Here is a 17,591-nt window from a genome sequence, read left to right as displayed (position 1 = left end):
GTAGCTGGAGTTAAAGGTCAGACGATGTTTATTAATCGCTGACCAACTCTTTAAACTAATAATTGAGGCCGAATTAGAATTGAATTGAATATATATTAACTTTAGTTTGGAGGATGGCAAACAGAAAACCGCTGCCAAACACCAGCACCCGTCACCTAGATGACAAACCACCAAACCAAGGAGGGGAGTACACATACCCCGCCTCCTTCCCGCATAACCCGCATTGTGCTGGCCTTACCCCTCTTTCTCTGGCAAACGTTCGGTTCCCGCAGGGGAACGTCTAAATGTCCAACCGCAAGAAAAGGACACACCTGCCGTCCATTTAAAGAGGGAGCCCCACAATGACCACTTATGCCTGTGTGACAGCTGGTTGGCAGCGATTTCCCGCCACCAAGGTTTTCCAAACCGCCACCGCCATCCGCAAACAGAACCTTAACCAACCAGAAACTAACTAGCTCTAACGAAAAAGACCGAAAATATCTTCCAGAAAAAACTGCACTCCTTCCGGAGAAAGGTGAACCCCATCGTCTCTATAGAACTGCCTGTTCCGCAGCACCAGCAGAGGATGCTTAATTGCCACTCCGCCTATGGCCTTGACAAACAGAGACACCGTCGAGTTCACCTTTTTGCGTGCTTTCTCCAGCGCCGAGAAACGCACCGCACCACGCCAATGGAAACGGGGCACCATTTCCGACCAGACAATGCATACCCCAGGCCAGTGACAACGTATCGCCACCACATCCGCCTTTATAGACAAAATCAAGTCTATGCCTTTAACTCGGCCCAGATCATTACCACCCAGATGAATGATAATACAACTGGGGCGACCCCAGCGGCGCTCCCTAGAAAAAAGGACGCGCAACAAATCACCCCATAACATGCCCCTAACACCTAACCATCTAAATTGCCGGGACCCAAAAATCTCAGTCGCCCTAGATGCCATGGGATGTTTCTCCGCCCAAAAAACATATGAATGACCAACCATCCATATGTGGTCTCCAAAATTGCTGACAGCTGTAAAAGAAAATATCCTAATGTCAGATTATGCACATAATCTGTAACTTAAACACAACGTAACCAATAAAACCCAAGTGAAGGAGAAAACTCAAAAAACCTCCCGTGGACCTTGGTAGAACAGCCAATTGAAATTAGGCCCCCTCGGAGGAAAAATGTTAAAAATTCGCTTCACACCCTCGATTCCTGAACGGTAAGCGTTCAAAAACCGACGAGTAAACACGTTTTTGGGTTAGCGCAACAGGCGCACTTATAACTTATCTATACGGACATAGGACTTATAGGAGGCCGACTTCCAGCGACCCAACTCCCGAATAGCCGCTGGTGATGAACCAGCGGCCGCCGCATGGGTAGCCGCCCCAATCCGAAAGGAATGAGTACCGAAGTCCGCCTCCTGCAAGCCCAACGCCGTCAAACATTTCTTGAACACCGATGAGAACTGAAACTTTGTCAGAGGGTCCAACTGCGCGTGCACCAGCAACTGGTTGCCCCCCGGAGGTCTTAACCGCACATACTCTTGCGTCAACCGCAGCGGGCAAACGCCCATACCTCCCTGAGCCTCCAAGGACAACCAGCGACCCCGACCTGTTTGATCTGTCTTGGACCGCACAATCCTACAGAGCAACAGGCCCTCCTGCAAGCGCACATTCTCGTAGAGCAGACCCGATTCCCGGGACGCCTTGCTGCTCGCCACTAGCTCGCTCACCCGAAAAGCCCCGAAAAAGGCAAGGGCATACGCGCTACTAAACAATGCCACCTCAAATTCCGAGGACGCAATCCGAGGTAGCACACGCAGCAATTCCGCTAGCAGCTGCAACGTTATAGGCCTACGTGAATCCGCAGGCGCCGGGTGCAACCTAGCCCAACCTTTCAGCGCTCTGGAAAGGACAAACGACCCCGTGGGGTCCGTTGTCCCGTGGAGTCGCGAGTGAAAGGCGATGCCCGCAAGGGCAGTAGCCATGGCCGCTTTTGACCTACCGTTTTGGTAATGCTCCCAAACAAAGGTCAACAGGGCGTCGGCCGAGGACTCACCTGCTACCCCGTACCTACTCTGAAAGGCTGACCAATCCCGCCATGCAGCATCATACGCTCGTAGCGTAGAGGGAGCCAGTGCACACCTGGCCAACGCCGTTAGACCGCTTCGACCATCTGCCAGACAGAAGGTGGGCACTGTAACCCCTCTGCCTCCGCTCCCGGAACCAACGTCCTGAATTTGTCAAACTGGAACCGGGACAATGCATCCGCAATTCCATTGTCAACTCCAGGTACGTGGCGAGCCCTAAAATTAATATTGCGCTGCAAACAAACCAACACTAAATGCCTTGGCAATCGCAGCGCCTGCGGAGATGAGGAACGCTGGTTATTAATCGCATGCACTACCCCTAAGTTGTCGCAAAGAAACAAAATGTCCCTATTTGCGAACCGTCCGGCCCATAACTCAAGCGCCACTAAGATCGGGAACAATTCCAGCAGAAGCAGGTTCTTGGTAAACCCACGCGTTACCCAAGATGCCGGCCAGGCCGCAGCGCACCATGAGCCAGCGAAGAACGCGCCGAAACCTCGACTGCCTGAAGCATCCGTGAACAACTGCAGCTGCTTACTGGAACAACAAGGAGCGGGCCACAACACTTCCCTGTTGAAGGACACCAGGAACGAGACCCAAATCCGCAAATCATCCTTGATCTCGCGGGAAAGGTACACGGAGTGATTCTGTCGAACCGTCCCCGCGGTGGCCCGCTCAAGTTTGCGACAGAAAATCCTACCCATGGGGATAATCCGACACGCAAAATTGAGAGAACCAAGCAAGGACTGCACCTGTTTAAGCCGAACCCTGCGTTTTCCTAAACAGTCTGTAATCAAACCCAATAGTTTCCGCACCTTATCCTCGGGCAAGCGACAGCACCCCCCTACCGTGTCAATCTCGATACCTAAATAGCTAAGACAAGTGCAAGGACCCTCGCACTTATCCTGCGCAACCGGTACCCCTAAAGCGCAGAATAACGACCTGGCCACCGAGAGAATGTCCCCCACAGACCGAACTGTCTCCGGGGCCTACAAAAAGAAAGTCATCCAGGTAGTGAGCCACCCCCATCTGCCCGGAGGCGGTCTGGACGCACCAGTGCAAAAACGTGCTAAAGCACTCAAAGTAGGCGCAGGAGACAGAGCAACCCATGGGGAGACACCGATCGACGTAGAATTCGCCCCCTATTTTGAAACCCAGAAACCGCAGGGAATCTGGGTGTAGCGGGAGTAGCCGAAAGGCCGACTCCACGTCCAATTTTGCCAACAGACTCCCCGGACCACAATCCCGCACTAATCGCAGCGCGTCGTCAAACGACTGATATCGAACTCTGCATTGGGCTTCCGGGATAGCGTCGTTGACCGACAGCCCCGGCGGGTGCGACAAGTGCTGTATCAAACGAAACTTACCTATGGCCTTCTTGGGCACTACCCCTACTGGGGAAATGCACAAGGAGGGCAACGGGGAAAGGGCGTAGGGCCCAGCCATGCGCCCCAGCCCAATCTCCCCGTCAACCTTCCGCCGGACTTCCTGCGGGAATTCCCGAGCCGATCTCAAATTCTGGCGTGCAACCACATACACCGAATCCGGGATTGGCAAACGAAAACCGTGCTGAAAGCCCTGCAAGAGAAACGATGCCGCCGACTCATCGGGGTACAAGGTAAGCCAGCGCTGCAACTCGGGAACTATAATCGGGGAGAAGGCCTTACTTGCCAATTCCACCGGCCTCGGTGGAAGCGGCAGGCTTACCGCCTGTCGCCGCGGTGCATTCCTTGGCCGGGTGACTGGCTCCGCACAACCTGCATGAGTGGCGAAAACGACAGCCCGTTCCTTTGCCGCATTTGCCGTCGTTGTAGGCAAAGCACTTGCCTTTTCCCGTCAATCGAGAAGCCACCGCCCCGGCCGCCCCGGGCTTCTTGGCCGTGACGTCCGGGGTGGGTTTGACCTGCTGCGTGACCTCCAACCACACCTCAACATCCTTAAAACCCGCGGGCAGGGTGGGGTTGCCATCCTGATTGCGACGAAACTTCTCGTCGTAATCCCGCCACGCGGAACCATTGTATTTTAAGTACATATCGTGTACTAAAAACAAATATTTCACCAAGTTGGCCTACTCCGCGGGACGCGATTCCGTGTAGCAAGCCATGAACACCAAAAACCCACGCAGCCACTGGTGAAAATTGCGAAACGCATTTTCCCCAATACCACCCGGTTTCTTGGCCGCGTCAAAACCCTGCCGCATTTCCTCTGTAAGGGTGAATATGTCTACATACTTCCCCTTACGTATTTTTTCCCGCATGCGCTTACGAACCCCTCTTGTCACTGCCGTGTTGGCGCAATGTACCATCTCGCCGTAACGGGGAGGGTCGGAGGGGACCACCTGCGCAGGAGCGGCCACCTTGTGCGCCTCCTTGGCCATTCGCCGCGCGATGAGCCTAGCTAATTTACGCGGGCGCCGCGGAGAGCCGGATGATACGCTGCTAGAAGACGAGGAACTACAAGTTGAAATGTGTAAAGGAATATTTAGCTCACCGGAGTTTGAAGGACCCGGAACCGCGTCGTCCGCTGCACCCGCCTCCGCTGATGGCCGTACCTCCACGTTCGCAGTCGCGCTTGTCCGTGACCTTCGCCTCGTGACGGGCGTAGCCCCTGAATTAGACGGAACCTGCAAGGGAGAAAAAGAGGGGACAACCGGCACCGGGGGAACCAGAACATCATTAACACTTGTCCGCAAATGCGGAGGCGGAGAGCCCGTCCCCCCGTTCCGTGGCGGATGGCCGCCCGGCAGCTGCAGGGAGGGGGCCCCCGCCGAGGTGTACCCGATCGACTGCGTAAAGGCTGACCCGCTCACTGCACCGAAACTCGCGGGGTAAGACGGCCGCCACGCCGTATGCGGCGGGCAGCCGCCCGCCCCCGCCCATCCGTATGACGCCGGAAGGAACTGAGGGGGCGCCGCGAGAGGGGGCCAACTCTGTGCCACCTGATACCCACCGCCCGGTGCTTGCCCTGACTGCAGGCCCGCAAAGGCCGGCAAGGGCACCGCGACTCGGGGGCCACCGACCGACCACGTGGACTGCACGCCGGCGCCCGCGCTGGCCCCGTGCGGGGAAAACTGTGTGCCGGACACCGTCATGAAGCCCATGGAAGGCATGCTGGCGGCTAAGGGGAATGCTGGAGCCGGAGGCCACGCAAAACCCCCGGGGAAGGACTGGCTCCCCGCGAAGCCTTGCTGCGCTGCTACCGAAAGCGCCCCGCCGGGCGTCATATAAGCCGCCGAGACGGATGTCTGTGTGGACCCAAACTGAAAAGGACCGGGAAGGGCGTGGAGAGGGGTTTGAAAACCGACGAGCGGGGGCGCCGTTAATGGCGTCGGGGCGTCTGACACCCAGGAGGAGCCCGAGCAGGCCACCGAGGCCGGGGGAAAACCCTGCCATGTGACTGCCGCCGGGGCGGGTGTGGCGGCCGCCGCTGCCACGTCCCCCGCCCCGGCGACACTAGGCCCAAACGGCCCAATATTATTTAAATTGAGGTGCGGTGTGCTAAACCCCCCGCTGGAGGGGGGTAGTATGGGGCCCTGTATTGTCCCGGGGACAGCGGGAGCCGCTACCCGCTGCCCTGGGCTCATATCCCCCAGCTGCATATTGACCCCCCCCTCGCCCCCCGCAGCTCTGCCGCGGCCGTCCGGCACAGCTTGTGCCCCCAGGACGCCGCCGAGAGCCGACCGCGGGGATGGAGGAGGAGGGCCGGAGGCACTTATGGAAGGAGGGAGGGAAGTCGTTTCGCCCGCGGGAGACGCCGGGGAGCGCGGCCCAGCCGGACCGCGCGCACCCGCGCCACGTGCAGAGCGGCCGCCGGCCGCCGGAGGGGAAGTGCTGCAGACGCCCGAGGCAGGAGGGAGAGGAGAGGCCCGTCCCGCTGCGAGCGCCGGGACGCGCGGCCCGGCCGAGCCGCGCGCATCGGCACCACGTGACGAGCGGCCGCTGGCCGCCCGTCTCCGTGCGGCAGGGGAGCGGGCTGTAACTGCCCGTCCCCGCCGCCTGTCTGAAACAGGGGGAAGTCCTCTCTGTGGCGCAACGCTCGGGGAGCGGGAGCGGAAGGCGCTCCCCGCATCCACGAGGCGCCGGGGGGGGGGAGCTGCACGTTTTGGACGAGGCATGGCAGAGGGGGGAGAATCTGCAAAAGTATACAATGACACGCAGAGAGGGGGCACAGCACTGTATAATGCCCTAGAGAAGGCAAATGAAATTCAAAAAAAAACAAAACAAAAACAATTTACAGGCAGTGAAAATAAGCAATAGTACTTATCCTTCCTGGGGCATAAACTGAAAGGCAAGAGGGAGTCTAGCAAGATGGCCACCCCCTATATACTAACCTAAGACCCTCCTCTTCATCCTGATGCACAACCCCTTAAACCAATAGGAAAAAACCAACCGGGAAAACTGATCTGCCTAGCAACTGCTTAGTCATTTAACAACCAATCACAAAAAGTTGATCGCTTATATGGCCTCAGGCTTATGCAGCCTTCAGCTTATCTAAACATTTGGGTTCTGCATAAAGAAGAAATATCCTAGTGTCATTTCATAATCCAATCCTTTCAGGTCTACATCCATTCCTGGTTTAGGTTTTTTGTGGTTCTGTTTTTTACATGTCTTGAAAAAACATTAAATCTATTCTTCCCTTTCTTGGGCAACCTCTGATCTTTAGAATCTGGAAAATGACTTTACCTGAACTTCTATTGCACCTGGTGCTGCTTTTTGGTTTTGTAGAGAGAAAAGACCATTCTCTGAGACCAAGCATCGATTACTGAGGTCTAAACAAAATAACCATAACAAACTATTTACCATTGGTTTCTAAACTCTTTGAGCGCATTAAGAGTCTAATTCAGACCTGATTGCTCCTCTGCAAATTTTGCAGAAGTTTGTGATCAGATAGTCGCCGCCCAGACAGACTGCCCCGTGCAAATCTGAAATACTGCCCCGTGCAAATCTGCTTACGCTGTGCGAAAAGCTTTACAAACGCCGGTCAGCTGCAAATCCGTTCACAACTCACTATTGAATGGTTTTTCCAGTCAGTGCGTAGCCCAGGACTTACTCCTACAGTGCGAAAGAATCAGGCTGATCGGGCCGGAGCTGACGTCACACACCCACAGAAAATGATTGGGAACGCCTACGTTTTTACTGACAAAAAATGGGCAGTTACCACCGCCAAACGCCCGCTTCCTGTCAATCAACCTGCGTTCGCCTAGCGATACGTCCGCTGTACGATTTTGCACAACAGCAATTAGGTCTGAATTAGGCCCTAAGTCTTTTAGAGCCTCATTAGGACAAGGAGATGTAGTTAATTAATGAATTACAATTGAATAATTAATGTGTTTTTGGTTTGTTACCATCTGTATTGATGACATTCTGATTAACTCACCAGGCATATAGCGGATTCTGAGCTGCCGCTGCTGCGGTCGATTTAGCTCCTGTTGATGTAGTTGCGCTTGCGACTAAATGCTAGCGCTAGGAAATACCATTTCCCTGCGTCCAAATGTGCAAGGACTGAGACGCCCACTGTCAGTGTCCTTAGACGCTTAAATACCATCGGCCTCAGCATCGAAACCTGTACCAGCCGTATAACAGGCGCAGATTCTCTTAGTATGACCACATAGGGCTGCGAGCAATTATGAGCAAATTCAGGCAGAAATCAGGCCGCGAGGGGTGCAAGTTTGGGTGCCGTAGCCGGCGTGGAAATGCAACGGCAACTCTCACCCTTTGTCATAATTGTATTGACCCTAAAATTGTTCACTCACTATTAACTGCATCATGGAGTATTGAGGCGAGATATATGAGGACACATCTGTAAAGCTTCCTCTAATTGTATCTTTACACAGTGTCGTACTGTGGCATGAAGGGCCCACCGGGGGGGGGGGGGGGGGAATGCTGTTGTAGGGGCCTATGCTTAAGGGTGTGGCCAGACTCCAGTGGGGGTGTGGCCAGCCACCACAGAGGTTTGGCTAACCATTACAGAGTACATGTTCCCCTTGGTAAATATATCATAAACCATATTCTTGTGAAGTATAATGTAACATAAGTATAATGCATAATTCAAGTGCACTAGGATAGAGTCTGGAACCTGATCCCTAGAGGAGGAGGAGGGCCCACAGGCCGTGGGGCCTACCGGTGGTTTCCCCTGTTCCCCTGTGGGCTAGTCTGACCCTGTCTTTACCTGTCCTGTGTATTCTAAAGAACAGTCCCTGGAGAAGCTATGTCGGTCTTCTGCCTCTCCCAGTTCCAGTAAAGTGTGCACTCATACATCTTGACTTTGTAACCAACCTTTCACCTTACAAAGATCTAATTTACAGTTTTATGTAAAGCTCTAATTCACATCAGTAGTGGTACTTAGCTTGCCTAAGATGTCTTACTTTCCCTTCCCTTTCACTCCTATCTTTGATGACCAATCAGTTTTCTCTCAGACCACTCTTGTGTCGTCATCATCATTATCATCATCATCATCTGCAGTAAAGCATATCTAAGATGTTGTATGGTAAATAGTTTTATGTTATTGAGTGGAAGGACTTTGGTCCTTGGTCCTGTAGAAAGAGCTTGGACCACATCTTCTGATATAAATGCCCACCTTCTGCTAAAGAGCTTCCGTATGCATCTTTGCTTAAACCAGATAGGGAATACTTGTAGATGATCCGTAAGATGAAACAGGGTTAGATTTACACAATTTAAAAAAAAGAAAGAGCGCTCATTGCCTAATGGTAAGCCTTAGCAACAGGTATTCTGCATTCCATTGTTACTAGCTATTACTGACCTGGTTTGTTCATTATTATCACCGTATCCAGCTGTCTAATTGTGCCTCTGATTTTCTTTTTCTTTTTTTATATTAAATTTTTATTGAAATTTTACACAAACATCAGAATACAAAACAAGAAGGGGGGGGGGGGGGTGTAAAGAAAAAAAGAAACCAATAGAGTCCCTCTGATTTTCCATTACCAACCTGGCCTGTTTCTGACTCCTGTGTCTGCCTGTGACACTGACCTGTGGTTTGGTTGGTCTTCACACCTCGCACCTCTGCCACCTGTCTTAAACCCAAGGTTGTCTCCAGACGCAATTGTACCTTCAATGTTTTTTTATGCATTTTTTAACTCAATCGTCTTTTAAATAAAATACAAAATAAAATAACCTGAGATTTACACATAATGTAGCGTTTATGGAAATAAACAGCTTTAACACTGACATCCTTTTCTTCTTCAGTGTCTCCAGTAACTGTGTTGGTGAAGAGGGAGCGTTATCTTGCACACATTTGCTTACTCAGAAGAGGAACCTCAATGTCATAAAGTGAGTTTATGTAACAGGACATGCATTGTGATATACTGTAGTCCTACATAGTAACATAGTTTCTGAAGTTGAAAAAAGACAATTTGTCCATCGAGTTCAACCTATTTGTGGTCTCCTATGCTGTATTATTTTTAGGACTAATTTTGTCTGTTGCTAATGTCGGCCGTTGTGTTTATTCCTTATTCCTCTTTTTTTTATAACTATAGTGCGTGACTACGCACCATAGCCCTGTATATCCCTATCCATTAAGAATTTATCTAGCCCATTCTTAAAAGTGTTGACCGTGTCCGCCATTACTACTCTCTCAGGCAGGGAATTCCAAACACGTATTGTTCTTACTGTGAAAAAACCTTTTCACCTCTGTGTGCAAAATTTCCTCTCCTCTAACCTAAGCGGGTGTCCCTTGTGTTGATCTTACCAAAACAGATCCCCCGCAAGCTCTGTGTACTGTCCCCTTATGTATTTGTAAATGTTGATCATGTCCCCTCTTAGACTCCTCTTTTCCATTGTGAACATGCCTAGCTTTTGCAAGCCTTTCCTCATATTCCAGCGTCTCCATCCCCTTAATTAGTTTAGTCGCCCGCCTCTGAACCTTTTCTAGTTCCAGGATATCCTTTTTTTGTATGGTGCCCAAAATTGTGCACAGTATTCAAGATGAGGCCTCACTTGGGATTTATATAGTGGGAGTATAACACTCTCATCCCTTGCATCAATACCCCTCTTTATACACTTTGTACATGCTACTACCTTGTTAGCCTTCTTTGCTGCAATCCTACTTTGGGTACTGTTGCTTACAGTAGTTGTACACCTAAGTCTTTTTCCAGTACATAATCCCTGAATTTTACCCCATTTAGTATGTAGGTGTTATTTTTGTTCTTGCTACCAAAGTGCATTACCTTGCACTTGTCTGTATTGAAGCTCGTTCTCCATTTTGCTGCCCATGCTTCCAGTTTAACTAAGTCGTTCTGAAGAGGCTCAGCATCTCCCTCCGTATTTATTAGTGATGAGCGGATTCGGTTTTACTCGGTTCTCAAAACAGAACCTTATTGGCTATCCAAAACACGTGACATCCGTGAGCCAATAAGATGCCGTTTTGAGAACCGAGTAAAACCGAACCCGCTCATCACTAGTATTTATAATCTTACACAATTTGATATCGTCTGCAAAAATTGACACCATGCTCTGTAGATCTACTGCTAGATAGTTAAATGTTGAACAATAGTGGTCCAAATACAGACCCTTGTGGCACACCACTTAGTACTTCAGTCGAATTTGAAAAAGTTCCATTTACCACAACGCGCTGCTTCCTATTATCTAACCAGTTACTAACCCAAGTGCATATTGTGCTCCCTAGCCCTAGTTCATGTAACTTATAGATAAGTCGAAAGCTTTAGCAAAGTCTAAAAACATTACATCCACCTCATTACCCTGATCAAGGTTCGCACTAAAGGTGTGTACACACGGTAAGATATTTTCTTCCGATTCTGACTATATAGTCAGAATCGGAAGAAAAGATAGTGCAGATCGCAAGGTGACAGTCACCTTGCGATCCCGATCCGATGCCGATGCGCGGCCCCGCGCGGTCGGCATCGGCAGAAAAAATAGGCTGTGCAGGCAAGTCAATCCTGGCTATCTCTATAGAAGAGATAGTCAGGATTGACATCGCACACAGCCAGCATCGCAAGCACACTCATTATGTGCTTGCGATACTGGCTAAGTGCCGACCCGGCCCCCTGTCGCACGGTGAGAATCGGATAAGTCCGAATCTCACCGTGTGTATGCACCTTAACTGTTTCATAAAAGCCTAGTAAGTTTGTTTGACATGATCTATCCTTCTCAAATCCATGTTGGTTCCTATTAATAACCTTATTTTCTTCAAGGAACTTCTGTATACTTTCCCTTAGAATACCTTCCAGTACTTTCCCCACAATAGATGTAAGACTAACTGGTCTATAATTACCCGGTTCAACTTTACTTCCCTTTTTGAATTTCGGCACTACTTCCGCTATATGCCAGTCTTTGGGAACCATACCTGATGTAAGTGAGTCATTGAAGATCAAAAATAGCGGTCTTGCTAGTTCAGAGTGAAGCTCCATGAGAACCCTTGGGTGAATTCCGTCAGGACCAGGTGACTTATTAGTCTTAATTTTTCTTTATCGGTCACAGACTACCTTCTCACTTAAATAAGCACTTAGCAGTGGGACATTATCTTTATTGAGGTTGTGTGCTAATCCCTGCATCTGGTCCTCTTGTGAAGACCGATGAGAAAAACTCATTTCATTTGTCCGCTATGTCATTATCGTTATTGATTAAGACTTCCAGCTTGTCCTTTAAAGGGCCTATACTCTCCTTCTTTAATATTTTGCTGTTGATATATTTTTACAAAATTTGGGGTTTGATTTGCTTTCCTTTGCTACTAGCTCTTTAGTTTCTACTTTAGCCGCTCTTATTTCTTTTTTTGCATATTTTGCAATCCTTATAGTGCTGGAATGACTCTGCATTCCCGTCTAATTTGTATTTTTTAAATGCTCGCCTTGTTTTGCCCATTAGTTCCTTAATCTTTTTGTTAAGCCACATTGGTTTGGAATTTTTAGTCCTTTGTTTGCTGTCCATGGGAATAAATTTGCGAGTATTATTAACGAGCAGTGATTTTAATACCTCCCATTTCTCCATAGTATTCTTTCCTTGAAACTAAATTTCCCATTCAATGTCCCTTAAAGCTTCCCTCATCATGTCAAAGTTGGCTTTGCTAAAGTTTAGAGTCCTAGTTGAGCCAATATAGGACTGCTTATGAAAACTGATATTGAATGTGACCATATTGTGGTAGCTGTTTCCCATGGTCTCCCTTACTATAATATTTGATATCAATTCCCCATTGTTTGTTAATACCAGGTCTAAGATTGCAATGTACCTAGTTGTTTCCTCAATTAGTTGAAGTAAGTAGCTATCAAATGAATCGTTTGTCCAATTTATTTCCGGATAGTTAAAATCTCCCATCACTATTACGTCTCCTACTCCTGCTGCTTTTTTATTTGCTGCAGTAACATTTCCTCATAAGACACATTAATACCAGGCGGCTTGTAGCATAGACCCAATACTATCTTTTTTGTTCCCTTTCCCCCGCATGCAATTTCTACCCATAACGTCTCAACAGTATTTACAGTCCCCTCGTGAATATCTTCCCATATATCAGGTTTTAAAAACGGCTTTACATAAAGACACACCTCTCCACCCCGTTTATTTAATCTGTCTCTCCTGAATAGCGTATAACACTCTAGATTGACTGTTCAATCATGAGATTCGTCTCACCAAGTTTCAGTAATGCCTATAATATCATACTGTTTACTTGCTGCAAGGACTTCTAGTTCCCCCTTTTTACCTGTAAGGCTTCTAGCATTTACATCATACAATTAAGATAAGTATTTCCCCTAGTGCTAGGGACATCATTTTCTATATGCAGTAATGATGACCCATAATCGTCGTTAGTTAGTATTTTGGCAATACCTTTGGTAATACCCTTGTTAGTACCCATGTTAATACCCTTGCCGACTGCTCTTTCCTTCCCCCCTTCTCCACCCCATTTCGTTCACTACCGCCATTCCCACTATTCTCATTGCATGACCCGTAGTTTCTAGCTAAACCCTCCCCCCAGGCTCCTAGTTAAAAATCTCCTCCAACCTTCTAACCATCCTTCCCCCCAGCACTGCTGCCCCCTCCTTATTCAGGTGCAATCCATCGCGACAAAAAACATGGCGCCTGACTGAGAAGTCCACCCAGTGTTCCATTAACACAAACCCCTCTTTCTCTAACGTCCTAGTGGATGCTGGGAACTCCGAAAGGACCATGGGGAATAGCGGCTCCGCAGGAGACTGGGCACAACTAAAGAAAGCTTTAGGTCACCTGGTGTGCACTGGCTCCTCCCACTATGACCCTCCTCCAAGCCTCAGTTAGATCTTTGTGCCCGGCCGAGCTGGATGCACACTAGGGGCTCTCCTGAGCTTCTAGAAAGAAAGTATATGTTAGTTTTTTATTTTACAGTGAGACCTGCTGGCAACAGGCTCACTGCACCGAGGGACTAAGGGGAGAAGAAGCGAACCTACCTGCTTGCAGCTAGCTTGGGCTTCTTAGGCTACTGGACACCATTAGCTCCAGAGGGATCGACAGCATGGAACTGGCCTTGGTGTTCGTTCCCGGAGCCGCGCCGCCGTCCCCCTTACAGAGCCAGAAGCAAGAAGAGGTCCGGAAAATCGGCGGCAGAAAACTTCTGTCTTCACCAAGGTAGCGCACAGCACTGCAGCTGTGCGCCATTGCTCCTCATACACACTTCACACTCCGGTCACTGAGGGTGCAGGGCGCTGGGGGGGGGCGCCCTGAGAAGCAATAAAAACACCTTGGCTGGCAAAAAAATCACAATATATAGCCCCAGAGGCTATATATGTGATAAATACCCCTGCCAGAATCCATGAAAAAGCGGGAGAAAAGTCAGCGAAAAAGGGGCGGAGCTATCTCCCTCAGCACACTGGCGCCATTTTCTCTTCACAGTGCAGCTGGAAGACAGCTCCCCAGGCTCTCCCCTGTAGTTTTCAGGCTCAAAGGGTTAAAAAGAGAGGGGGGGCACTAAATTTAGGCGCAATATTGTATATACAAGCAGCTATTGGGGATAATTCACTCAGTTATAGTGTTAATCCCCACATTATATAGCGCTCTGGTGTGTGCTGGCATACTCTCTCTCTGTCTCCCCAAAGGGCTTTGTGGGGTCCTGTCCTCAGTCAGAGCATTCCCTGTGTGTGTGCGGTGTGTCGGTACGGCTGTGTCGACATGTTTGATGAGGAGGCTTATGTGGTGACGGAGCAGATGCCGATAAATGTGATGTCGCCCCCTGTGGGGCCGACACCAGAGTGGATGGATAGGTGGAAGGTATTAACCGACAGTGTCAACTCCTTACATAAAAGGCTGGATGACGTAACAGCTGTGGGACAGACGGCTTCTCAGCCCGCACCTGCCCAGGCGTCTCAAAGGCCATCAGGGGCTCAAAAACGCCCGCTCCCTCAGATGGCAGACACAGATGTCGACACGGAGTCTGACTCCAGTGTCGACAAGGTTGAGACATATACACAATCCACTAGGAACATCCGTGACTTGATCCCGGCAATAAAAAATATGTTACACATTTCTGACATTAACCCAAGTACCTCTAAAAATGGGTTTTATGTTTGGGGAGAAAAAGCAGGCAGTGTTTTGTTCCCCCATCAGATGAGTGAATGAAGTGTGTGAAAAAGCGTGGGTTCCCCCGATAAGAAACTGGTAATTTCTAAAAAGTTACTGATGGCGTACCCTTTCCCGCCAGAGGATAAGTTACATTGGGAGATATCCCCTAGGGTGGATAAGGCGCTCACACGGTTGTCAAAAAAGGTGGCACTGCCGTCTTAGGATACGGCCACTTTGAAGGTACCTGTTGATAAAAAGCAGGGGGCTATCCTGAAGTCTGTATTTACACACTCAGGTACTAGACTGAGACCTGCAGATCGTGCTGCTGCAGCGTGGTCGGTGACCCTGTCAAACATACTAGTTTGCTAACATAAGAACATATTAAAGACGTCGTCTTATATATGAGGGATGCACAGAGGGATATTTTGCCGGCTGGCATCCAAAAATTAATGTAATGTCCATTCTGTCAGGAGGGTATTAGAGACCTGTCACTGGACAGGTGATGCTGACTTTAAAAGGCGCATAGAGATTCTGCCTTATAAGGGTGAGGAATTATTTGGGGATGGTCTCTGGGACCTCGTATCCACAGCAACAGCTGGGAAGAAATATTTTTACCTCAGGTTTCCTCACAGACTAAGAAAGCACTGTATTATCAGGTACAGTCCTTTCGGCTTCAGAAAAGCAAGCGGGTCAAAGGCGCTTCCTTTCTGCACAGAGACAAGGGAAGAGGGAAAAAGCTGCACCAGTCAGCCAGTTCCCAGAATCAAAATTCTTCTCCCGCTTCCTCTGAGTCCACCGCATGACGCGGGGGCTCCACAGGCGTAGCCAGGTACGGTGGGAGGCCGCCTCAAAAATTTCAGCGATCAGTGGGCTCGCTCACAGGTGGATCCCTATTTCCTTCAAGTAGTATTTCAGGGGTACAAGCTGAAATTCGAGATTTCCCCCCCCCCCCCCCCGTCGTTTCCTCAAATCTGCCTTGCCGACAACTCCCTCAGGCAGGGAGGCTGTGCTAGAGGCAATTCACAAGCTGTATTACCAGCAGGTGATAGTCAAGGTGCCCCTACTTCAACAAGGACGGGGTTACTATTCCACACTGTTTGGGGTACCGAAACCGCACGGTTCGGTGTGACCCATTTTATATTTAAAATCCTTGAACACATACATAAAAAAATTCAAGTTCAAGATAGAATCGCTCAGGGCGGTTATTGCAAGCCTGGACGAGGGGGATTACATGGTATCCCTGGACATCAAGGATGCTTACCTGCATGTCCCCATTTACCATCCTCACCAGGAGTACCTCAGATTTGTGGTACAGGATTGCCATTAACAAGTCCAGACACTGCTGTTTGGACTGTACATGGCACCGAGGGTGTTTACCAAGGTAATGGCCGAAATGATGATACTCCTTCGAAAAAAGGGAGTTTTAATTATCCCGTACTTGGACAATCTCCTTATAAAGGCGAGGTCCAAGGAGCAGTTGTTAGTCGGGGTAGCACTATCTCGGAAAGTGCTACAACAGCACAGTTGGATTCTAAACAGTCCAAAGTCACAGCTGGTTCCTACGACACGTCTACTGTTCCTGGGGATGGTTCTGGACACAGACCAGAAAAAAGTGTTTCTCCCGGAGGAGAAAGCCAAGCAGCTGTCATCTCTAGTCAGAGACCTCCTGAAGCCGAAACAGGTATCGGTGCATCATTGCACGCGAGTCCTGGGAAAAATGGTAGCTTCCTACGAAGCAATCCCATTCGGCAGGTTCCATGCAAGAACTTTTCAGTGGGACCTGTTGGACAAGTGGTCCGGATCGCATCTTCAGATGCATCGGCTGATAACCCTGTCTCCAAGGACCAGGGTATCTCTACTGTGGTGGCTACAGAGTGCCCATCTTCAAGAGGGCCGCAGGTTCGGCATACAGGACTGGGTCCTGGTGACCATGGATGCCAGCCTTTGAGGCTGGGGGGCAGTCACACAGGGAAGAAACTTCCAGGGACTTTGGTCAAGTCAGGAGACTTCCCTACACATAAATATTCTGGAACTGAGGGCCATTTACAATGCCCTGAGTCAGGCAAGGCCTCTGCTTCAAAACCAGCCGATTCTGATCCAATCAGACAACATCACAGCAGTCGCCCATGTAAACCGACAGGGCGGCACAAGAAGCAGGATGGCGATGGCAGAAGCCACAAGGATTCTCTTATGGGCGAAAAATCACGTGTTAGCACTGTCAGCAGTGTTCATTCCGGGAGTGGATAACTGGGAAGCAGACTTCCTCAGCAGACACGATCTACACCCGGGAGAGTGGGGACTTCATCCAGAAGTCTTCCAACTGATGGTAAACCGTTGGGAAAGGCCACAGGTGGACATGATGGCGTCCCGCTTAAACAAAAAAACTAGAGAAATATTGCGCCAGGTCAAGAGACGCTCAGGCAATAGCTGTGGACGCTCTAGTGACACCGTGGGTGTACCAGTCGGTTTATGTGTTCCCCCCTCTGCCACTCATACCAAAGGTACTGAGAATAATAAGAAGGCGAGGAGTAAGAACGATACTCGTGGTTCCGGATTGGCCAAGAAGAGCTTGGTACCCAGAACTTCAAGAAATTATATCAGTGGACCCATGGCCTCGGCTGCTCAGACAGGACCTGCTGCAGCAGGTGCCCTGTCTGTTCCAAGACTTACCGCGGCTGCGTTTGACGGCATGGCGGTTGAACGCCGGACCCTAAAGGAAAAGGGCATTCCGGAGGAAGTCATTCCTACGCTGATTAAAGCCAGGAAAGATGTAACTGCAAAACATTATCACCGCATATGGCGGAAATATGTTGCTTGGTGTGAGGCCAGGAAGGCCCCAACAGAGGAATTTCAACTGGGTCGATTTCTGCACTTCCTACAGGCAGGAGTGACTATGGGCCTGAAATTAGGCTCCATTAAGGTACAGGTCTCGGATCTGACGATTTTCCTCCAGAAAGAACTAGCTTCACTACCTGAAGTTCAGACATTTGTAAAAGGAGTGCTGCATATTCAGCCCCCTT

General features: G+C 49.7%; 1 protein-coding gene across 5 annotated transcripts in view; it reads left to right on the top strand.

Moving 5' to 3' along the window:
* Positions 1-17,591, top strand: part of NLRC5 (NLR family CARD domain containing 5) — a 253,349-nt gene that overhangs the window by 114,702 nt on the left and 121,056 nt on the right. For all 5 annotated transcript variants that reach the window (XM_063945766.1, XM_063945765.1, XM_063945768.1 and 2 more), the window contains exon 35: positions 9,280-9,363. In XM_063945766.1, the coding sequence (XP_063801836.1) occupies positions 9,280-9,363 (84 nt within the window). The remainder of the gene's footprint in view (positions 1-9,279; positions 9,364-17,591) is intronic.

This window comes from Pseudophryne corroboree, chromosome 11, assembly GCF_028390025.1.
Source record: "Pseudophryne corroboree isolate aPseCor3 chromosome 11, aPseCor3.hap2, whole genome shotgun sequence".
Lineage (NCBI taxonomy): Eukaryota > Metazoa > Chordata > Amphibia > Anura > Myobatrachidae > Pseudophryne > Pseudophryne corroboree.
This window is presented reverse-complemented; position numbering and strand designations above follow the sequence as displayed.